Source organism: Babylonia areolata, chromosome 9 (genome assembly GCF_041734735.1).
Source record: "Babylonia areolata isolate BAREFJ2019XMU chromosome 9, ASM4173473v1, whole genome shotgun sequence".
In the NCBI taxonomy this organism is placed as follows: Eukaryota; Metazoa; Mollusca; class Gastropoda; order Neogastropoda; family Buccinidae; genus Babylonia; species Babylonia areolata.
The window spans coordinates 16,481,125-16,506,124 of NC_134884.1; the positions used below are offsets into that span (position 1 = coordinate 16,481,125).

General features: G+C 41.4%; 2 protein-coding genes and 1 long non-coding RNA gene across 4 annotated transcripts in view; 2 read left to right on the top strand and 1 right to left on the bottom strand.

Moving 5' to 3' along the window:
• The window catches only part of LOC143286093 (uncharacterized), a 19,371-nt gene extending 4,641 nt beyond the window's left edge, over window positions 1-14,730 (top strand). The window contains exons 4-9 of one of the 2 annotated variants that reach the window (XR_013055749.1): window positions 294-378; window positions 5,609-5,851; window positions 7,993-8,091; window positions 9,798-9,923; window positions 12,682-13,285; window positions 13,331-14,730. Coding sequence is in view for 1 of the 2 variants with exons in the window: in XM_076593680.1 (XP_076449795.1) it covers window positions 294-378; window positions 5,609-5,851; window positions 7,993-8,091; window positions 9,798-9,923; window positions 12,682-13,030 (902 nt within the window). In the remaining variant the exon portion in view is untranslated. Of the gene's footprint in view, window positions 1-293; window positions 379-5,608; window positions 5,852-7,992; window positions 8,092-9,797; window positions 9,924-12,681 lie in introns of both variants that reach the window. The other variant, XM_076593680.1, reaches the window with a different exon arrangement.
• Window positions 14,731-15,851: 1,121 nt separating this feature from the next.
• LOC143286094 (uncharacterized) lies at window positions 15,852-24,575 on the bottom strand. The gene is made up of 3 exons (XR_013055750.1): window positions 24,546-24,575; window positions 22,702-22,770; window positions 15,852-21,899 (listed from the first exon to the last, which is right to left on the bottom strand). It is a non-coding gene; the product is annotated as an uncharacterized LOC143286094 (long non-coding RNA).
• Window positions 24,576-24,657: 82 nt separating this feature from the next.
• The window catches only part of LOC143285576 (purine nucleoside phosphorylase-like), a 65,059-nt gene continuing 64,716 nt past the window's right edge, over window positions 24,658-25,000 (top strand). The window contains exon 1 of the mRNA XM_076592971.1: window positions 24,658-24,915. Within this exon, the coding sequence (XP_076449086.1) occupies window positions 24,896-24,915 (20 nt within the window). The 5' untranslated portion in view covers window positions 24,658-24,895. The remainder of the gene's footprint in view (window positions 24,916-25,000) is intronic.

Consider the following 25,000-nt stretch of genomic DNA (forward strand, 5'->3'; position numbering starts at 1 on the left):
TTTCTTTCCCTGAATATGAAATATTGCATAATGCATGTGCTGTGTTTCTGTGGTAGGTACTTGCAAACCTGCTGTCATAGGACTATGGCTTTTGCAGACACAGAACTGCTCACACAAAAATGGCCATTTTGATCTCCATTATGGCTATAGGAGACTAATTCTGATCACAAAACATTGACTGTTTTGATCTGTGTCGTGGCTGTTGAAGTGAACACAGTTTTTATGGATTTTGGATAACGAAATATCGGATACACTGACTCTGTGTGTGTGTGTGTTTGTGTGTGTGTTTGCAGCGGGGGCAAATTCAGAAGTGACAGGCAACAAAGACAACAGTGATCTCCGATTCATCGTTGTTGATGGATCAAATGTGGCCATGAGGTAATTAATGTCCTCGTACTGGTAATCAGCTCTGTCACCTGGTTGCTAACAGTTAAGCCATGCTTCATACACAAAACACACACATCATCATCAAAAACATGCTTAAATCTCCTTGAAAACACAGGCAAACAAAGAAGAGGCTAAAGCCAAGAAGGTAAAAGCGCCGAGGGATAATATACATGTTTGAGAAAGTGATATTGAATGTGCCCACTGCAGTACAGATATTGTTTCCATGTTTAGTCCATTGGATGCAACTGCTTGTTACATTGTTAGGTATTTTTACAGTAAGGACTAGAGTTATAAGGCGTTCATGCTCCGTGTCATGGACAGCTGCTGAGAACAACACAGAAATAATGATCATCTTCTTCTTCTTCTTCTTCTGCGTCCGTGGGCTTCAACTCCTACGTTCACTCGTATATGCGAGTGGGCCTTTTACGTGTATGACCATTTTTACCCCGCCATGTAGGCAGCCATACTCCGCTTTCGGGGGTGTGCTTGCTGGGTATGTTCTTGTTTCCATAACCCACCGAACGCTGACATGGATTACAGGATCTTTAACGTGCGTATTTGATCTTATGCTTGCGTATACACACGAAGGGGGTTCAGGCACTAGCAGGTCTGCACATATGTTGACCTGGGAGATCGTAAAAATCTCCACCCTATACCCACCAGGCGCCGTCACCGTGATTCGAACCCGGGACCCTCAGATTGAAAGTCCAACGCTTTAACCATTCGGCTATGGCGCCTGTCGAAATAATGATCAATATCTCATTATCTGTTTGATATTCATGTCATGTAGACTTCCCATGCACAAGGTTCTATGTTTAAAACACCTCACTTGGAGCTGTTCTCTTACAGTAGTGCACGGTTTTAGGGCATTTGAGATTTTTCATACTGAGGAGAGTGAAAGAAGTATTTAAAAAAACAAAAAACGACGACAGTAATACAGTGTGGAGTGCGGTTTTCATGATTACAAATGTGACTCTTTGCATAAAATGAAAAAGTGATATCACATTTAATCACACACACACACACGCATGCACGCACACTTCTGTCAGCCCAGCCTAGCCCTTGAGACAGTTCATAATCCAATTATTGATTTGTTGATGGTGAAATTAAATGATTGATACATTTTACATATTATCATAATAGCAGTTTCTTATCTGAATATTCCCTTTTATTTAATCTCAGAAGAAATCCAAATCTATAGCCAGAAGAAAAAAAAAAAAAAAACACCGCAAAGATCTTGGAAACCAGTCAGCTAACAAATTAATGCAGAAACTCTAAAGAAAAATTTGGAAGAAATCTGTGGAAAAAATTATCACAGTCCTTGAAGAAGGACCTATGGTCAGAAACTTTGATTGATTGATTGATATGGATACTTATATAATGCCTATCATAGGTCAGAGACCAAGCTCCAAAAGCCTTACAAACATGCACAAAAGGCTGCCTACCCAGGTAGAGCCATCTGACGGCTGCCATTAGGCGCTCATCATTATTTTCTTGTTTCATTCAGATTTCAGCCACGCACACATACACACACAGACTTGTAACATTTTTTACGTGTATGACTGTTTTATTTATTTACCCAGCCATGTAGGCAGTTATGCTTCGTTTTCAGGGGTGTGCATGCTGGATTCTTGTTGCCATAACACACTGAATGCTTACCTGACCTGACAATCGCTTACATGGATTACAGGATCTTTAACATGCATATTTGATCTATTGTGTGCATATACACATGTGAAGGGTTTTAGGCTCTTCTTCTTTTTCTTCTTCATCTGCTTTCATGGGCTGCAACTCCCACATACACTCGCATGTACACGAGTGGGCTTTTACGTGCATGACCGTTTTTACCCCGCCATGTAGGCAGCCATGCTCCGTTTTCGGGGGTGTGCATGCTGGGTATGTTTTTGTTTCCATAACCCACCGAATGCTGACATGGATTACAGGATCTTTAACGTGTGTATTTGATCTTCTGTATGCGTTTACACACGAAGGGGGTTCAGGCACTAGCAGGTCTGCACATATGTTGACCTGGGAGATCGTAAAAATCTCCACCCTTTACCCACCAGGCGCCATCACCGTGATTCGAACCCGGGACCCTCAGATTGAAAGTCCAACGCTTTAACCACTTGGCTATTGCGCCCGTCTTGGCTCTAGCAAGTCTGCACATATGATGACCTGGGAAATTGGAAAAATCTCCACCCTTTACCCACCAGGCGCTGTTACCAAAATTCAAACCCGGGACCCTCAGATTGAAAGTCCAGTGCTTTAACCACTGAGCTATTACTTCTTATTCAAGTGAGTCTTCTCACAACCTAAATGTTGTCTGTCATTTTTATAGGCTCGGCTGTCAGGTTGTTTTATCGCTGTTCAAGGAACTTTAAAATCTATTTTAAAAAAAACCCCAAAAAACTCAAAATGGTTACTTTAAGAATAGCATGCTTTGAAACAGTTTCCCTTCTGAATTTTTCTCATTGAGAGTAGTCTGTATGCATCAGTGGAAGGATTATTCGTGATGTTTTGATAAAGACGAACGTGTTGTTCGGTATTTTGAACCACTGATGTATGTACATCTTTTATGTGGGAGCAGTTTACACTGTAACAACCTTGTAAACACCACCCCCTCTTTGGACAGATCTCACCCTGAAGTTGGGGATGGGCATTTACTGGGTACTCTGCCTTTGACAGGGAGCCCATTCCCTGTCATGTTAATCATGTTATTTTATGTTAATGTACGTGCTGTTTTAGATCATGTCTTTTGCCATTTAACAATTTGTGAAGTTTTTATAGATGCAAAACCTATTGTGAAAATATTATTCTTAATATACATGTTATTTTATAAACACTGTATGTGTCTGTGTGTGTGTGTGTGTGGAGGGGAGGGTGATCAGGGGTGCATGTGAAAATGAAGCTGCTGTTGTGTATTGCTTGCTTGTATGTGTTTTTGATATGTAATTTTTTGATTTTTTGGTCCAACCTTTGTCACGTTGCATGTGTGCGCATGTGTGTACTGGACTTGGATATGGGCTGAGATACTGTGTTTAGTGAGTGAGTGACGAGCCTATGGATGCACAATTAATTTCCAAATGGATGAATAAAGATGTATTGTAGTTTCACAATGAAGCACTGGCTGGGTATTAAACTTAAGATTTTAAGGGTACGTTCACACTAGGCTGTAACCACGATCTAACCAAATGGTTACATTGAGGGATGTAACTACCATGAGACAAACTCTAGATTTTTCATACAGCATGTGTGAACGGAAAGCGTCTAACCACTGTCTAACTATTAGGCTCCGCCCCTTTTCCCGCGCGTTTTTTGACTGAGAGCAGCAGTTCTCGCTGGCTGGCTGGGTTTTGTTTTGCGCTGAAGTTAGACTGGTGGCATCTAACTACTGTTGTAACTTCGTTCTAACTTGAACAAGTTACAAGCCAAGTTACAGGGGTGCTGTGGCTGAGGCGTCATGTACAGATTGGGGTATACTTTTGTTTTCTGTGGTTCCTGTGGGTTTCCATGAGGTGGGGGGTCTTGAGGTTGTGCATCTCCACCAGCCTGCTGTGACCTGCTGCAACCTGTTGGAACTTGGGTCTTGTAACTCCCTTTGAAAGTATAAAACCCCCTTGTTTCAGGGGGGTCTCTTCATTCCATCTTGACCTGTCATCATGAATCGTGGATTCGTGTAGACGCAGCAAGAAGAACGAAAAAAATAACAGTCAGCCAGCTTAAATACATTCACACTGTAACTGATCAAGTTACAACACGCATCGATGTAACTCACTATAACTGACCCCAACCAAGCAAAGAAGGTTGCAATCACTTGCAGTCGGTTAGATGTGTTGGGCCAGACAATTTGCATACCGCACGCAGCGTGCGTGCAAGGCATGCTATTTTGTTTTGACGGAGTTTTTTTCAAACTCGGCTCCGCCTCTATTTTCTGCTCTAACTCACTGGAACCGACGGGGACTAGTGTGAATGCCTTTGTAACCGTTTATAACTTGATTGGGCGATGTAACCTCGAAAAATTTTTATCTCCCGAGTCATATTTTTGGGGGCCATCTAACCACCTGTCTAACTGAAAATCGGGTCTTCCCGAAAAATCGTCTAACCGATGGGAACCCACTGCAACCAAAAATTCGTGGTTCCAGTGAGTTAGAGAGTGATGTAACCATTCGGTTAGATCGTGGTTACAGCCTAGTGTGAACGTAGCATAATAGGATAATCCAGTGCCAAGTGTTTGAATTCAACTGTATTGCTGAACAAGTTTTGTTTCACAGTGACGGGTATGGTATTCACTTGGATTTTATAAATGAATGTCTCAGGACAGATCTGCTGCTCTCTGCAAAACAGCTTACATCAAAACTCTTGCTTCTGAAACAAGACACTGTGTCTTGGAATGACCTCGCGGCTCTTGATCGCACTTGGTTGTTGTTTTTTCCAGTGGCAGAAAGAAAAAAAAAAGAGTAAATAATGATAATCCAGTTTGCTATTTGGAACTGTGTTGCTTTAAAAAGCAGTGCAGACTTAGACCATGAGGTAAAGAATAGAATGTCTGCAATAGATGCCAATGAGCCACTGGAAAAAACAACAACCAATTATAAAATCCAAGTGAATACCATACCCGTCACTGTGAAACAAAACTTGTTCAGCAATACAGTTGAATTCAAACACTCGGCACTGGATGGTGAAACTAAGATACAATACAATACAATACATCTTTATTCATCCATTTGGAAATTAATTGTGCATCCATAGGCTCGTCACTCACTCACTAAACACAGTATCTCAGCCCATATCCATGTCCAGTACACACATGCGCACACATGCAACGTGACAAAGGTTGGACCAAAAAAAAAAAAAAATTACATATCAAAAACACATACAAGCAAGCAGTACACAACAGCAGCTTCATTTTCACATGCACCCCTAATCACCCTCCCCTCCACGCACACACACACACACTCACACATACAGTTGCTTTTTAAAGCAACACAGTTCCAAATAGCAAACTGGATTATCATTATTTACTCTTTTTTTTTTTGTTACAGTGGGAGGGGGGGGGGGGGGGGGGAGGGGGAGTTTGAGCGTTCACAAGGTATTTTGCCATGTGCACAATTTTAAACCAAACATACGGAGGTGGACGTTTGCTAGATGCTGGCTGTTTACAAGGTTGTGTACAGTACTTGTCAACGTTCATGCCCACATGTGTGTCTGTGTCTGTGGGCAGCCATGGCAACGGCAAGGAGTTCTCGTGTCGAGGCATCAAGATCTGCGTGGAGCACTTTGTGAGTCGGGGCCATCGGGTGAAGGCCTGGGTCCCCCTCACTAAGACCTACCAGAACAAGGCGTGGTTGCGCCACCCGCCGGTCACCAACCAGGAGATCCTGGAGGAGCTGAAGGAGCGGGGATTGCTGGGATACACGCCGGCTCGAACTTTGAACCACAAACACATCGTTTGTTACGATGACCAGTGAGTCCTTTAATTCAATCAGTACTGCAACCTTCAACCACACACACATTGTTACCATGACCAGTGAGTCCTTTAACTCACTCAGTACTGCAACCTTCAACCACACACATTGTTACCATGACCAGTGAGTCCTTTAACTCACTGAGGACTGCAACCCTCAACCTCAAACACATTGTTTGCTTCAATGACCAGTGAGTCCTTTAACTCACTCAGGACTGCAACCCTCAACCACAAACACATTGTTTGCTACTTTGACCAGTGAGTCCTTTAACTCACTCAGGACTGCAACCTTCAGCGTCAAACACATTGTTTGCTACGATGACCAGTGAGTCCTTTAACTCACTCAGTACTGCAACCTTCAACCACAAACACATTGTTTGCTTCACTGACCAGTGACTCCTTTAACTCACTCAGTTCTGCAACCTTCAACCACAAACACATTGTTTGCTTCAGTGACCAGTGACTCCTTTAACTCACTCAGTACTGCAACCTTCAGCCTCAAACAAATTGTTTGCTTCAATGACCAGTGACTCCTTTAACTCACTCAGGACTGCAACCTTGACCTCAAACAAATTGTTTGCTTCAATGACCGGTGACTCCTTTAACTCACTCAGTACTGCAACCTTCAACCACAAACACATTGTTTGCTTCAAGGACCAGTGAGTCCTTTAACTCACTCAGGACTGCAACCTTCAACCACAAACACATTGTTTGCTTCAATGACCAGTGAGTCCTTTAACTCACTCAGTACTGCAACCTTAAACCACAAACACATTGTTTGCTTCAATGACCAGTGAGTCCTTTAAATCACTCAGTACTGCAACCTTCAACCACAAACACATTGTTTGCTTCAATGACCAGTGAGTCCTTTAAATCACTCAGTACTGCAACCTTCAACCACAAACACATTGTTTGCTTCAATGACCAGTGAGTCCTTTAACTCACTCAGTACTGCAAGTTTCCCCCCCCCCCCCAACTTTCTCCACACACAGCCTGTATGTATGTTTTAGCTAAAAAAGAATCACCAAAAACAAATGTCAGTTTGACTGAAATTTTCCAAACTGATCTGAAACACAATGAGTTAGTTGACTTATGACTTGTGAGTGGATCCCGGAAAGCACAATGAGTTTGAAACGGTCTGAATTCAGAACGCTGTACAGCCATGACTGGGCTCTCTTATCTGAAACAGTTGTCTGCCTTGTATCTGGGAAGAAACTGGGTCAGATGCCAGTCACCTCCTGAATTACTCTCCTACTCGTGAGAACAGCAACACACTCTGCATCTGTTGGTTGCAATGGAGAGTGGCAAGGTCAGTTAAGATGTTAGCTGATAACACCCTTGTGCAAAATAGGTGCCACTCCAGTAATTCAGAATGTCATAAAGCTCTGATCAGGTTCCTTCATCTGAAACAGTTGTAAAAAAGTGGGGCCTCGATTGAGGCCCAGCGACTGGAGAGAGTTGACACTCTTTTGAAACCCAACAACCAACCAACCAGTTTAAAAAAAAAAAAAAAAGAAGAATAAAATAATGAAAGGATAAGGTATCAACATTTCTGGATGTGCTTTTTCTGCTCAGTTTTGTTTCAATTTCAGGTTCTATGGGACTAGTATTTTTACAGTTTTTTGTCCCCAATGTGGCCCTGTGTGGCGATTGGGCTGGAAACATCAAAAGACAAGATTCTTTTAAATTGTCCTCGCTGATAATCGTTACGGCTAGTCTTATTTGCATTTGTATTTGTATTTGCATTTCTTTTTATCACAACAGATTTCTCTGTGTGAAATTCGGGCTGCTCTCACAGCGCCACCCATTTTTTTGTATATTTTTCTGCGTGCAGTTTTATTTGTTTTTCGTATCTTAGAGTGATTGGTGAAGATTTCAAGTGCACTTGATCTTGTTTTAACCCAGTCAGTACTGTGAAGACTACAGCAAAATGCAGCCACCCCTGCTTGGGATGTCTTAGCAGTGATTTGTTCAATAATTGAAAAACTAAAACAGTAACACTTTCTAAAATTTCATTTGAGCATGCTTTTTCTTCTTCTTTTTTTTTTTTTTTTTTTTTTTTTGTGAAGGAAAAAAAAATGAAGCACTCTGATATCTGACTATGTCTGTATTGTATACATAATCATATCAACTATGTGCAGTTTTATTCTGGAACTGGCCAAGAGGGAAGATGCTGTAGTCGTCTCCAATGATAACTTCCGAGAGTTTAATGATGAATATGCTTTCATCGTTGAAAACAGGTATGGTAATGCCTGCACTTTTTTGTTTGTTTGTTTGTTTTCCTTGTTTAAGAAATGGTATTGTTTTGTACTATTTCGCTGGTTGTTTCAGTTAGTATAGTAATCATAGTAATGTTGATGGTTTTGATGTAATGATGATGATGATGTTAAAATAGAACTTTTGGTGATGACCTGTATCAACAACCACCACCTCATAATGACCTGAAAAATGACATTATTTCTTCCTCAGTCTGATACTGTTTCTCTCCTACGCACGCTGCTGAGCTGCCTTCATACTCCTCTTAGCAATAGACCTTCAGATAGTCAAAAAATTGGTCAAGAAGTTCCAAATTGTGATAGCACACCAGCGATCAGATGACAAAGAGGCCTTGGTATTTTAAATGCCTCTGCTGTGCAGTGAGTATATTTGCACAGAAAAGAAAATTGTCTCTGAGTTAACAAAGTCAGTTGATTTTTAAAGATTCAAAAAAAAAAAAAAAGTTCACAAGAGAAAGTGCTGACAGCATGCAATAAAAATGATATAAAACATCCTTTATGATGATGTCGTTTAAGGAGATACAGTGCATGTAGTTTAGAGGACATAACAGAGTGTTTTTTGAATTCATTCCTTTTTTTTTTTCCATTTACCGTGAGATCACAACATGTGTGATCGTTGACATTTTGTCAGATCTTATCTTTATGGAACACAACAGTTGCACTTTGTCACTGAATTTATCAGCAAGTACCATAAATACATCTCTCTCTCTCTTTCTGTCTCTGTCTCTCTCTATATCTCCCTCTCTCTCATTTTCCCTCAGTCTCTTTCCCTATCTGTCACTCAGTTTTTAATCAGTATGTGTCTGTGGTGTGTGTGTGTGTGTGTATGTATGTATGTGTGTGTATGTATGTGCTTGTGCATGTACAGAGTTATGTGTATGTATGTAAGTACTAGGCAGTCGTCCTCTCTCTGAAAAGCTCTTCCTACAGAGACCTGTTTTGCATGGCATGTAAAAGGTAATCAAAAAGTTTTACTGTATATATTTTTATATCTTCATATAATATGTGAATATGAATTCGCACAGTCATATATACACACACAGACACCGGCACAGACACATGCGTATGCACGCATGCAAACATGCGCCCACAGATACACATGCAACAGCACCAACACACACATTATATATATATATATATACATGCATGCGTGTGAGCACACACACACACACATACATGCTTGACATCCCCCCCCCCATCCCCCCACTCCATATACACACTCAGATGTGCGCGCGCACACACAGACACACATGCCTACCAACTCACATGCTTACACCACCACTGACATTATTTCATTTTTCTTTTTTTTAGGTAAAAAAAAATATTTAAAAAAAAGAATACACTGAAGTGAAACAAACAAACGGATAAGCCAAACAAAAAAGAATATGATGATAATAGATTCATTTATATTGTGCATCTTCCTGAAAATCAGACGGCTCAAAGCACATCACAGTTAGACATGTTAACATGAGCACATTACAAAAGAGAAATGTTAAAACATGCAACAATAGATTTTATTCTCATCATGTTGTTTTCCCAACAGTCAGAAGGCACAAAGCACATCACAATAAGACATGTTAACATAAGCGCATTTCATGCAGACATGTTGGAATACATTGAGATGTTGAAGCTGACTGTGAGTGAGGGTGGTGCTGTGTGTGTATGTGCAGGGTGCTGTCCTATGTGTTTTCCGACGACCATTTCTTGCTACCCTCAGACCCCTTAGGGCGCTACGGGCCCACGCTGGAACAGTTTCTCAGGAAGACGCCCAACAGTCAGGCAGGCGCCGCCGAGGGGTAAGAAGGGAACAGTCCGAACAGAGCTGGGCTCATACAGGGTCCTGAAGTTCTGGAAACGTCTTGGTAGAATGGTGGAACCATTTCCAGGGCTGGACAAGTCTTGGTTGGATAATGGAACCATTTCTAGGGCTGGACAAGTCTTGGTAGAATAATGGAACCATTTCTAGGGCTGGACAAGTCTTGGTAGAATAATGGAACCATTTCTAGGGCTGGAAAAGTGTTGGCGGAGTAATGGAATCATTTCTAGGGCTGGACAAGTCTTTGAAAAAACGGAAAAAATGAGAGAACCATTTCTACGGCTGGAAAAGTCTTTGAAAAAAATGAGAGAACCACTTCTAGAGCTGGAAAAGTCTTGGTAGAATGATGGAACCATTTCCAGGGCTGGAAAAAAGTATTGAAAAAAAAAATGATGAAAGAACCATTTTCAGGGCAGAAAAATTCTTGGAAAAATGAGAGAACCACTTACGGGGCTGGAAAAGTCTTGGGAAAATGATTGAGTCATCTACAGGGCTGGAAAAGTCTTGGGAAAATGATTGAGTCATCTACAGGGCTGGAAAAGTCTTGGGAAAATGATTGAGTCATCTAGAGGGCTGGAAAAGTCTTTGATAAAATGAGAGAACATTCACAGAGCTGAGATGTCTTTGGAAAAATGAGAGAATCATTTACAGGGCAGGAAAAGTTTTGGGGAAATACATTTTGCACATTAGGGTCTGGTAAATTCTTGGAATTTTAATGAAACCTTTGACCAGTGCCGTTCAACAAAGAGTTTGAATATGTTAAAAAAAATGTTTTTTTCAAGTTTTTAAAAAAAAGAAGAGAAAAAGAAAGATGAAAATTGAACATTGATACTGGGATATCCAGCACTCTTACTTTGTCAAAGGTGTAGCAGACAAGATTTGAAATTCTGTTTGGCATTGTGTTTGGTATGGAAAATTTTCCACCTGCTCAGGAAAAAAAAAAAGAGAAACAAAAGTATGGAATTCTGTTTGGTGGTCCATACTTTTGTTTCTCTTTTTTTCTTTTTTTTTTTTTCTTTTTTCCTGAGCAGATGGAAAATTTTTGCCTCACACACACATTCTGCCGGTGAACCTAAGTCACCCAGTTTCTCCCTTTCCACAAAGCACCTGCTTGCTGTGTGATGTTGTCTCTCCAGTGGTTGGAGCCACAGTGACCCAGAGCTCTAAGAAGATGCCCAAGGTATTATTTTCATCCTTCCTCAACACACTGTAGTACCCACAGATTCAGTCCCAACAATACTATTATTCACAAAATAATAAACATAAAATTTTCTGAAACTAAAACCTAAAGCAAAAAAAAAAAAAAAGAAAAATTCTTACCAACTAGGCCAAATCAAATTGGTATACAAGAGTAAAGAAAGATATTCCTACACTTCTGATGGCGGGGAAAATTAACAAAGGGCGCTTACAACCCCTCATTAATTAGTTTTAGACATTCCAAGACGTTATTCAACTTGGGTCCCCGATAGCTCTGAGGTATGAGCCAAGTGGTCTAAGGGAGATAACCTAGCCCTTCCACTCTGTTCAGCACAGCCGATAACAAACATTCCTGCTGCATATGAGAGGCCAGTTTATTGTCATCTCACACAGCCATACTTCTTTATCAGGGACGTGCATGCTGGGTTTGTGCTTCTTTCTATAACTCACTGAATGCCGACATGGAGGACAGGGTCTTTAATATGTGTATTTGATCTTCTGCATGGATTTATATGCATAGAGGGGGAGGGGGCAGGGGGAGTTAGGAACTAGCTAGTTTGCACATCAGTTGACCTGGGTTATTGAGAAAATCTCCACCCCCAACCAGCAAGGTGTTGTGACCAGGATTCAAACCCAGGATTGAAAAGAATTTAGAAACCGCTTGGCTGTTGCTCCTGTTGAGAAGAGGGGTGAACGAGGAGAAAAATTGTTTGTGTACACATCAACATACTTTGTGTCTATTTTGTTCTCTTTTGGAATTTTTTTAATATTTCTTATTGAGAACATTCTGTACATAATCTACATGGATACAAAAAATGAAAGGGGCAAACAAGGAAATTGTGAAGTGGATAATGTCTGTCAGTCTGGGACAGGCTGCAGGTCAGAATACGTCAAAACCAGCAAACATGCATGCCTAACAAGGTGTCTTTCTTCATGTACTTCGGGTCTCTCTGATTCACCCCCAGTCTTTCAGCTGCTCTGTCTGTCTGCGTTTTTGTTTATCTCTGATCATTTTCTATCTCTCTGATTCTGTCTGCAGCTTTGCTTATCTCTGATCATTCTCTCTCTCTCTGTGATTCTGTCTGCATCTTTGCTTATCTGTGATCATTCTCTCTGTCTCTGTGATTCTGTCTGCATCTTTGCTTATCTCTGATCATTCTTTCTGTCTCTGTGATTCTGTCTGCATCTTTGTTTATCACAAATCTTCCTCTCTCTCTCTGATTCGGTCTGCATCTTTTCTTTATCTCTGATAATTCTCTCTGTCTCTCTCTGATTCTGTCTGCATCTTTGTTTATCTCTAATCATACTCATTCTCTCTCTCTGATTCTGTTTGCATCTTTGTTTATCTCCAATCATTCCCCGTCTCTCTCTCTCTCTGATTCTGTCTGATTATCTCTGATCATTCCTTCTCTGATTCTGTCTGCTTCTTTGTTTATCTCTTATCATACTCATTCTCTCTCTGATTCTGTCTGCATCTTTCTTGATCTCTAATCATTCCCCCTCTCTCTGCCTCTCTCTCTCTCTGACTGTTCCGGTTGCAGCAGCAGCACAGCCCGGGCGCCTTTCCCTCACCAACGACAGCCGTACACCCAACGTCCACCAAACGCCCAGGGAAGGGGCAGGGGTCAAAGTCAAGGTCAGGGCCGCCCAAAGGCGATGCAGGATTCGGGAGTGTGGCAGAATCCGCCCGCAGCCATGGCGAGTTCGTCAGTACAAGGGGCGCGGCGGCGGCATGAGAAGGTGACGCAGCAGCTGTTTGAGGCGCTGAAGGGTGTGTTCCCGGAGAAGGACCAGGAGGCACGCATCCGGCAGGTGCTGGAGAACCACCGCGCCGAGACAGATCTGAACAAGCTGACCAACTACTGCATCGCTGCCCTCAGCTTGCAGTAGTGTCCTGAGGGGTCGGTGATTTCTGTGTCACCTCTCTCAACTTACTGTGTCACGGTTCTCAACTTACAGAAGTGTTGAGGTTTCAGTGATTCCTGTGTCATGGTTCTCAATAGAAGTGTTGAGGTTTCAGTGATTCCTGTGTCACAGTTCTCAACAGAAGTGTTGAGGTTTCAGTGATTCCTGTGTCATGGTTCTCAACAGAAGTGTTGAGGTTTCAGTGATTCCTGTGTCACAGTTCTCAACAGAAGTGTTGAGGTTTCAGTGATTCCTGTGTCACTGGTTCTCAGCAGAAGTGTTGAGGTTTCAGTGATTCCTGTGTCACGGTTCTCAACAGAAGTGTTGAGGTTTCAGTGATTACTGTATTGCTACTTTCAGCTTGGGGCGGCATGAGGTGTTAATGACCACTGTAGTTTAATGACCAACTTGTAGTTGGTGTGAGGTGTTGCTGACTTCCGTTCAACTTGCGGTAGTGTGAGGTGTCAGTTACAACTGTATTACAGCTTTCAACTTGCAGAATGGCACCAGAACTGATAAGATGCTTATCACTCAATATCAGCCGATTATAGTGTGTGTGAGGGTCTGGGTTTGAATGCCAGTCTCGCCCTTTGTCCCAAGTTTAACTGGAAAATCAAATTGAACTGTTTATTCAGATGGAATGATAAACCAAGATCCTGTGTGCAGCATGCACTTGGCGCTCTGGAAAAGAACCCATGGCAACATTCATGTTCTCCTCTGGCAAAATTCTGTGGAAGAAATCCACTCTTGAGAAGAACACAAATAGATGCATGCACTCCAGTCCCGACCAGCGGGTTGGGTCATACTGCTGGTCGGGCATCTGCCAACCAGATGTTGTTAGGCATAAACGGATTTGTCCAAACGCAGTTACAACTGGAGAAACTGAAACTTTAACTTGCAGTAGCATGTGGTAGCATGTGCTGTGTCATCGCTTACAACTGGCATTGCCCGAGGCGTCGGTGACTGTGACACTGACAGCGCTGTGTGGTGGCCATCAGCCTCAGTGAACTGACGGACCACCTGCTGTGTCACTGCTCATAACTTGCTGTCTGCAGTGCCAGTGATGTCGGGAGATCAGTCTCCGCAAGCCAACCAACCACTGCACCGCTGCTCTCGGCTTGTCAGAGCTGCCACCAGTCGTCCCCGCTGCTGTCGCCGCTTGCAGATTCTGGCCCGTGTTTGTGGTGTCTTCGCATGAAGTGATGTCCTCAACCGTCCGAGTGTTGATTCAAATTCAGGTTCAGTATCAAATTCGCCAGGGAATTAACGAACAGAGCAGTTTGTTTTTGTTTTGACGTCCAATCCACACAGCAAGCACATGGAGGGCAATTTTCAGCTCATGACAACGCAGAACATGTATGACTTGATGATGTAAGAGAACAGTCAAAACTCAGCAATTTTTACACGTGGTGCATACATTTTCTCAGACACACTCAGTGTTACGCTGTCAGCGTTAATCAGAACATACCTTGTCAGGGAAAGAGAGAGGGTGTGAAGAGAAAGCCAGGAGACAGAGAGAAACTGTGATAGACGACAAAGGGAAGGACACAGAACACTACAAATTACAACCGACCAGGTGAAACTCAAGTTGCACCAGGAACTGGGCTAAAATGAAACTGATGTTGTCATGAACTTTTAACGCAGTAATGTTTGTGATAATAAAACAAATAAAAGTAACAGGAAAATAGACTTCCTCACTCTATTTATTTATTCTTCTTGTTAAAACTTATATATATATATATATATATATATATATATATATATATATGAGGCCACATGCCAGAGGAGACTCAGTATTGCTGATGAGTCACTTTGTCGGTGGTGACGTTTGAATAACTTGTCTTCCTGTGACTCAACACAGACCATACGGCTTTACCTACTCTCATTCTTACCTACACACATCCACACTCCATTAGTACTCACTGATGTGTGGGCATACATGAACACACATGTGCGTGCACACACGCACTCACACACACGCACTCACGCAACTTGTCATTCCATCCAAGGCAGCAACTAAAAAAAAAAAAAAAAAAGATAGACCACAAAAGGGTCATGTCTTAGACACTTAACGCTCATATGACTGGGAGGGTATCCTCTCCTCGTCCCAGCAGTATTACTGCGCCATGGAATTCTGCTTGTGGATGTCTGTCTGAACTTTTTTTTTTTTTTTTTAAATGTGGATGTCAGTGTTGTTAAGTTGCACTGTGTCACTGTGTGTGTGTGTGTGTGTGTGTGTGTGTGCCTGCATGCATGTGTGTGTGAGTTTGTGTGTATGTCTACATGTATGTGCATGTGTGTGTGTGTGTGTGTGTGTGAGTGTTTATGTTCAGTTGAAACTCTGGGAATTGAAATGATTGGTCACGTTCATGCTGTGTTTAATAGTTAAACATTAAAGGGGTTCTGTTTTTTTGACTCACTTGTGTAAACAAAGTGAGTCTTATGTTTTAACAAGGTGTTTGGTTGTCTGTGTGTGTCATGTGTCCGTGGTAAACTTTAACATTGCCATTTTCTCTGCAAATACTTTGTCAGTTGACACCAAATTTGGCATAAAAATAGGAAAAATTCAGTTCTTTCCAGTCATCTTGTTTAACTTAAGACAATATTGCACCTCTGGGATGGGCACAAAAAAAAAAAAGAAAAGAAAAAAAAGAGAAGCCAAATTATATGCAAAATGAATTTACTGCTATATTTATATATTTTTGTTCTCTAAACTTGGCATTTTGATCTGATATTCTGACAGCATCAAGAGCAGTCATTTTTATCTTTTTTTTGTTCAAACAGGAACTTCTTTTGCCAAGCATGGAAGTTATATTTCTGGTGCATGTCTTTGTTGCAGTTAGTAAAAAGGGGAAATTAATCTGTAATTATTGCTAGGGGGGTTAATTTGCTTTAATCTGATCTATCTTATCTTAAACATTACATTTTGAAATTATACTCAATACATAAAAAGTGTACAGGGCTTTCACTATGTTCATTCGCCCAAGTGGTCTATTTCGGAAAATACTCAAATTAATACTATGAGTGGATTTGATAGATCTATTGGCCGAGTCCTGAAGGTCATGGGCAAAAATCAATTGCGTACACATAGTTATATATATTCAAAGCGTGTGCTCATATTCCTCGCGAAGGCGAAGGATGCCATTTTGTTTCAAGTTGTTGACCAGCCCGTTCAATCCTATATTCAGTTGACAATACATGATAACATGTGATGGAAAGTTGGAGAAGGAGACCGTTAAATATTTATTCAGAGAAAGATTTGTGAACACCTCATCACTTACTGGATTATGCCTCAAACTGCAATAAAAATATCAACAAAATCAGTCGGAATTCATAGTTAAAAATAATAAACAATGAGAGTTAATACCCTTGATGAAACGTAAAAATTTCAAGTCTTGACTTTTCTCAAAATTAAGTTCTTTTCATTTCATATGACGTTTAGAAGTACTTGTACTTGGCTCTACATGTTATTAGTTTAACAAAATACTAAATTTTCATATCAACTTTAAAACTATAAAACTAGAATGAACATAAAAGAGAAATTGAATCGACCGTGTCATACATTCCCGGCGGGTGTAACTAAACTTGTACATCTATCTAGATCCAGAGAAAACGGCTAAATGTTGCAGTGTGATTGCCACGACAGCCATGTCTCCTTTATCGTGGACTTAAAAAAGGATTCTTAATTGCCCTTAAAGATTTTTTGAATGCCCAAGATACATCAGAATGATATGATTTAAACAGTGTTCTCACTGCGAATACCGTAATCAATTTATCGCCCTTAAAAAAGCATGTTTAAATGTTAAAATTTTCAACGTCGGTTAAGGAGCCACAATAGTGTAATGAGTAAGACAGTTTCTTCTCACCCGAACATGTGGGGTTCGAATCTGCCTTCAGGGCTTTTTTTTTTCTTTCTTTCTTTTTTCTTTAAAAAAAGAATTAACCCGAAGCTTTATAATAACAAATACAGAACACATTTTAATGATTAGGTGTTTTTTTTTTTAAGTGTATCACAAGTGAGTCTTGAAGGCCTTGCCTCTCTTCTTGTTTTTGTTTTGACTTATATCCAGGGATGCTGTGTGACATGTATATTACTTATTTGTTCACAAATGGACTTGTTGTGTGTGTGTGTGTGTGTGTGTGTGTGTGTGTGTGACAAATGTGACTCACTGAAAGTCACAAAGTGAAAGTTTGTCGTTCAGAAGCATGAGAATAGTGCTTTGCATAAGTAATCCAATATAGTATAGTACGATTTACTGTTTGCATAATGCCTTTGCCACTGGTGTGTGGGATTTATCTAAAGATGTATATAACTCAAGGATTGTGCTTTGTACAAGCAATTCCCAATTGTGGATATGTATATATCTTTGCCTTTGATTTGTGAAACTTACCTTCATGTTCCTTTGTACTCATAAGATTAGACTTTGTACTCAGAAGATTAGAACTTCATGGGTGGTCAGATATCTATATCTTCTTATTCCATTGTAATAACATTGTACAGGTTTGAAATCCTTCACCCCCCCCCCCCCCCCCACATTCACAAGGTTTGATTATGGTTTCAGTACACACACACACACACACACACACACATAGAGTTTTAGCAATATTATAGTAAACAATGGGTGTGCACCAAAACCCAGTGCTGGCAGAAGCTTCAGTTTTATGAAGTTAGCCGATAAACCTGTGTACCACTTTTGGCAGCTCCAATGACTCTCTCAGTCAGAGATCATACATGTTCATCACATCCTATGGCTTCAGTTGTCAGTTTTTTGTCAGATAACTTTAAGTTGACCAGGCTGGTACAGGGGTAGTCATTTCTTTGGGTTTTTTTAATTGCTCTTGAATGTCCGAAATTGAGAGCAGATTATTTCAGTTATAAAATTTATGATTGGGGTGAAAGGTGGTTTTTGTTTGTTTGTTTTTTGTGTGTTTTTTTTGGGTTTTTTTTTTTACCATTAAGCTTGATTTAACATATGGTTTTGGTTGTGAGTTGTTTTTTTTCCTTTGTGTATGTGACAGTTTTGTGCTTAACCCTTTCACCGCCAGTTAATGTAGAATACAAAATTCTCTTGTGGTATAAACACAGAAAAGACAGTGGCAATGAACAACTAGGGATTCCCCTTGCGATATATAGAAAATATGGCCTATCCTACCACCAAACATTAAGAGCAGTAGGTTCTTGGATAACAGACCAATGAATGGTCACCTTTCATTGACATGGATCCTCTTCTATGCCTGTGCATAAATGCGAGCTTGGCGGTGAAAAGGTTAACACGGCTGGACATTTGTGTTGTTGGGCAGTCCTGATATGGATGGCCCTGCGCGGTCGGCTGAACTATAAGCCATTGTAGGCATCCTTCAGTCTCGGAAGACTATGGAGTTGCACTCTAGGTGTTTATTCTGGTACAGCGTTGGGTGTGGCTGGCCAGTCCGACGTGGGAATGACAGTCCCTGTGGCAGAGGGCACAGACGAAGTCTGACGCTGGTCTGTCTGCCTGGGCTGCAGCCTTTCTTCTCATTCTCTTTTCCTCGTGCTGCTGAGCGAGTGTCTCTTTGAACTTGGAAAGACCTTTAGTTTCTGCACAGTCTGTCTCCAGGCTGACCATTCGATGGCTGTTGCTTCCCAGTTGTTCTGGTCGATGTTCAAGGCTTTTAGGTCCCTCTTGCACACGTCTTTGAATTGCAGCTGTGGTCTGCCTGTGGGACGTTTTCCCTGCACAAGTTCTCCGTAGACGAGGTCTTTAGGGATCCGTCTGTCGTCCATGCGCACGACAAGGCCGAGCCAGTGCATGCGTCTCTGTTTCAGCAGCGTGCATCCAGCTCTTTCCAGGACAGTGTTGTTTGGGACCTTGTCCTGCCAGGTGATGTTCAGAATGCGTCAGAGGCTACGCATGTGAAAAGCAACAATGAGAATAATGATAATAAGTTGAGGGCAAGGAAGGCCAGGTACTGACCAGTGAATGGAAGCAAAGGGCAGACCGTGTGGTGGAAAAGAGCGGGTCAGGAGACAAGAAGGAAGGTATAAGGAGGAAGGTGGCAGAATGGTTAAGACGCTTATCTGTCAGTACTGTGTCTGTGAGGGTCTGGGTTCGATTCACCCTCTCACCCTTTCTTCCCAAGTTTGACTTGAAAATCAAACTGAGCGTCCAGTCATTCAGGTGAGGTGAAAAACCAAGGTCCTGAGTGCAGCACCCACTTGGCACACTGAAAAAGAACCCGTGGCAACAACAGCGTTGTCCTCTGGTAAAATTACGAAGAAGAAATCCGCTCTACTGGTACACATGCACTCAAGAACGGAATGGTGATTGGTGAGAGAACCCAGCAGACATGGCTCCACTTTGCTCTTTCTTCTTCTGCGTTCGTTAGCTGCAACCCCATGTATATGCACAAGTGGGCTGTTAGGTGTATGACTGTTTTACTCCGCCATTTAGGTAACCATAGTCCATTTTCGGGGATGTGCATGCTGGGTATGTTGCTGTTTCCATAACCCCACTGAACACTGATATGGATTACAGGATCTTAAACATGTGAAGTTGATCTTCTGCATGCGTACACACATGAAGAGGGTGCAGGCACTAGCAGGTCAGCACATTTGTTGACATCGGTAATGGGGAAAAAACTCCATGCTTAACAGGGGAGTTAACCCACCAGGTGCTCTAAAACAGGGGATTGAATTCTAGAAATTAGGGCAAGAATCCAGCGTTCAAACCATTCGGCCACCACACCTGTCGACTTTGCTCTGACAGTTTGACTGTTGTCTGCTGGTGTGTGTGTGTGTGTGTGTGATGTATGTTTGAATGTGTGTGTCAGTCAGTGTGTGCCAGTGTGTGTGTGTGTGTGTGTGTGTGTGTGTGTGTGTGTTTAATCCTGGTTGTCGTGTGATTGATTGAACAGTGTTTCTATGGCTGTATGGAGTTTCTCCATTTCAGACTGCTGATCGTACCACTGTTTCCTTTGGTAAGAGTGTTAAGTGGCTTGATTCATTGCAGAAATATTTAAAGCTGTTTTAGATGTTTAAAAGTGCAGTATGAATCATTGAATGTACTCTTACTATGAAGTGAATGAGTCAGAAAGGATTGTGAAGCTCATCACATAGATACCCATAAGTATCCCATACACTACAGTTATAGCATCAGACATACTCTTGGTATCCTATAATTTGGGATGTTAACTCCCTCTGTCATGCCCTTTTAACATGAAATACCCTCCTCAGTAACATGTCAAAGTGCCTGAGTGTAGCAAACATGTATGTCTGTGTTCTGTTGTATGGTCTTCAGTGGGATATGTATACTTGTGTATAAATACAGAGACAATGGCTTGATTCAATCTTCATCATACATAAATGTTATGTTTGTTGTCTCAAGGCCTGACTGAGCGTGTTGGGTTACACTGCTGGTCAGGCATCTGCTTAGCAGATGTGGTGTAGCATATATATGGATTTGTCCGAACACAGTGACACCTCCTTGAGCTACTGATACTGACACTGTCTTTCAGACTGGTCTAACACACTGGTCAAAAAAATTGACAAAGGCACAGTTTACTGGGATGGGAGCTGTGAAGATGATATGAAACATTTATTTCATTTGGTTGCAGACCTTCAACCTTTTTTCATGTTTATTTTATAATTTATATAGATCTATCTGTATTTACCAAACCACCTGAGTCTGGCTAAGGGGAGGGGCATGTCTGAGAAATTCCCCCAAAAAGATTTGGTGTGTCCAGAGTTCACTGTGTGTCCTTGGGTGATGACTAAGGTTTTGAAATTAAATATAACGACGAACATGAATTAGCTTGTCTTCTTTGATGCATGCTACATGTTGCATGTACACATGTTGATGTTACTGTCATTGTTTGACCATGAATTGAAATGCCCAAGGTGCACAAGCAAACAACGTCAGGAAACTATGAAAGAATGAACTTTTTGTCAGTGATTGGGTGTTTTTGGAAACAAGAACATACCAGTATGCACATGTAAAAATGTCCACACTTTGTTGTGTGTTCATAGTGCCACCCACACCCAAACACACACAGACAGAAGCAACAAGAAACTACACTGTATCAGATGCCTGCACAGCATACAACATACACACACACACACACACACACACAAAATAACAAAACAAATTTGAATAATAAAATATATCTGCCAGGTCTGTTGGACTGAAGTTTAGATTAGTTTGTTAATTAACCTTAAACATAAATGCCATATGGTTGTCATCTGTTTGTAAACACAGACACACGCACGCATGCATGTACACACACACACACAAGAACACACGCGCACGCACACACACATTTGGCCTTTCATACAAGCCAACACCAAATGCACAAACATACTAAGTGACTAACACTCACACACACACACATATCACTCAAAGCCACTCGAGCAGTTAGCTTTATCAATTAGTAAAATGCAAATGTATGGATGTTTGTTGATTACAGGTGTCATCACTATGAGATTATAAGTGTTTCTTTCTTTGCAATAGCCGATTATTTTCACTTTTCAGTTGACATTGTGATACAATTACAGAGTAATTTCTTTGTGTTACACTTTCTTTCCACAAGCCTTGAGTATTTTCAGTAGACTGATAGTGTGCTACAATTTTTGTTACACTAATACCAATAATATTCTATACTTTACCTACATGGCTAGCTTAGGCTTGTAAAAGAACCGTTCCCACTGGCAAAAATATATTTAAAAAATCTCTCTCTCATAACTGACTTGTATCACTTGCCACTGCTGCTGACTGGAGGAAACACCAGACCAGTGCTCCTCTGGCAGGTGGATCTTGTCCTGCTCATTCTTGTTTTCAGGGTCTGATGTCTTTTGGGTATCATTCTGAGGACTGTGCAGCTGAAATTTTTATGGAAACACAAACATAAAGGCAAAATATTTCTTCACTGGTGCGAAATGTGCAAAGACATATTCCAACTTTCTCATGTAAAATTATCCAAAGGCATAACAGTTTACTGGATATTGGCTTTGTAGTTCCTCCCATTATGACCAAATGTTACAACATCAACATTTGTTAAATATATGCATATATATGCATGCACAGTGCATTAGTTCTGCTTTGACTGAATGAACATATATATATATATGTTCATGTGTGTGTGTGTGTGTTATATATATATGTTCATGTGTGTGTGTGTGTGTGTGTGAATCATAAACATTATTTTCAAAAGTATCAGCATCAGAACTGTTCAGTTACAAAAGATTCAAGACTCATGATTGGTTCATCAATTGTTGAACCACATGTACAGATATTAACTTTTTAACATGTGCAAACATTATTTCATTAATTTATTTTTAAATGTCAATAAGAAGCTAAGGCTAAGTACTTATATATAAAATCATGGTTACGTTAGGAAAGTATGTACATTCAAATAGAATCATACACACACAGACAGACTGACTGACAGTCACACACACAAAGACAGACAGGCACACACATCATTCTGATCCCACCTCATCCATGCCGTCCACCCCACCCCCTTACAACAAATCTCAGAACCCTCTCTCCTCTCCTATCATGTGCCTCTGCTCTTCCCCCCACCACCACCCTCTCATTTCACAGCTTCCATCACAACATTTTAAGAAAGGATCATCATCTTATCACGTAAGTACTCCCAAATCCCATTCCACCCACTCTCACTCTTTTGTTTCCTGGGTGTTGTTTCCTCATGAATTCTTAAGTCTGTGTCCATTTCCCTCTGTTCAGGTTCTGAAACAAACCGAACAGAGGTCTAAATAAAATATAGCAAGCATAAAATGACGTACATTTATTTATTCATTTATCATCACATATTTTAGACGTGGACAAATAACACACTCTCACAAGTGTGTTCTTCACCACCACCCTGTCTGATCCATCTAACACACACACACACACACACACACACACACATACGCACACACATCCCTTTTGTCTTAAATTCCAACATAAGTACTCCCAAATCCCCTTCCACTCACTGTCACATAGCTGTGAACACTGAGAAACACGTACAGAAGATGCTGTTTGAATGTGAGCTGGATCGACTAACACATGGGGCCTGATTTATGTTAAGGGTTTTTTTCACCAGAATGTGTCATTCACTTGTACCATATTATTGGATCAGTCCGCATGTACACTTTGATACCTGCATGAAACTCAGTGAAACCAAATTACAGTCATACAGACAAAAAAACTGACACAGATACAAAGCTAAACCTAAATTACAGATACACAAAGCTATTTCCAAATTACAAAGTGGACTAAGATAATCATCGTCCTAAATAACAGATGGACAAATCTCAAGTCCAAAATTACAGATGTATGATAGTCGTGTTCGACTATGACCATCAGAACAGCAGAGGAGGTTATGAACTGCTGTCCCGCCTATCTAAGTGGGCTTGAATTTAATCATAGTGGAGAGTGTCTTGCCCACGTTGCATCCCCACTCTCTCGGCCAAGAGGTTTTTAGGACAGTCGGCGTTGGGATGGTTCTCAAAGGCTGACTAGTCCGAATGCTGCAGCACTAAGAACCAGTGGAATTTTTCCTCCTCGTTTGAGAGTCATAGTCCTTCACAAAAGACTAAGCAATAAGACTTCCCATTGCAAAAGAGAAACCATTGATAATACAGGTCTCACTTTGCTGTTGGCCCAACTGTAAACCGATGTCAATCTCTGATATTAGCTGAGTGTTGGGCAGGACAAAAAACTGATCACAGATAGACAAAGCTAATCCTAAACCTGTCCATGAAGAGGAAAAGTGCAACAACAAGAACAAAAATGGGGCACTTTTACTGGAAGAGCTATAGTCGCCACATGTGGCACAAGCACTGATCAATAAGTATTGTTGCACTGAGGAATGACAGATTTATTTCACGACAGTGGACGGAGTCGGTCGATCTGTCTCCAACGCTTTGTGCACCACGCAACATCTGTTCCGGAGACGTAAAAAACAAAAACAAAAACGGATACCACGCGCCACGTCCACACATCACACAACAGCAGATAGCGGGGACTGGGGGAGGAATGGTTACACAAACAATCCGCAGCACACATGCCTGAGTTTCAGTCACACATGCCTGAAAGGAAGGGGACAACAATGGAAAGCTTGTCCACGTTTTTCTGGGCATTGCATATTTTGTATGCACGCATGCGCTTAACTGCGTTTCAGCGGTTTCCATGTAAAGATGGTACAGTGGTAAGACAAAACTGAACGTGGCGGTGGCGATTTTGCTCTGTTCCGGAATAGCGGCGCTTTGTGTGTGTGTGTGTGTGTGTGTTGCCTTTTTCTTATGTGACTTTGAGATTTTCTTCCCCACTTGCAGCAGATGTGACAGTTAATCATTCTCAGTCGTATCAGTTTTCTTACGTAATATTCTACAATCAAATTGTTCAAAATTCCAATGTACTGCCTCCCCCCCCCCTCCACCCAAGAAACGAACCTGTTGTTATCTGACAACAAAAAATGTCATGAGAACACATTCAATTGCGTTGTAACACACACACACATGCACAACTGCCTGTCCCCTTCCCTGCCGGCACTCCTGGATATTACGCGGCGGAGGACGATAAACCAAAACAAACGAACACTGTTCAACAAAACAGAGGGTGTGTTCGCGTGCTGGCTCAGTCGGTCAATTTGATTGGTGCACAACAGCTGTGGTTTGCATCATCCAGACTTGCTTCACGTGTTTCCGTCAAACCTTCCCGGACGTCGTTCGTTGATCCGCGTTCGTTTTTCATTCACCACCACTGTTTTCACCACAACTGATTCAAAGCCAGTGCTGTGCTGTGAAGAGACAACGTTCCAAGCTCACAATCAACAGTGAATCTCATCTGGAAGAACCGTCCTGCAGACATGGCGAGCACCAATAATGTGTAAGTGTGTTCTTTTGCATTTTCTCGGGCTTCCCTTCCTTTCTTCCTTGTATTGAGGCTCGCGCGAGACACAGGCGCCGCAAGT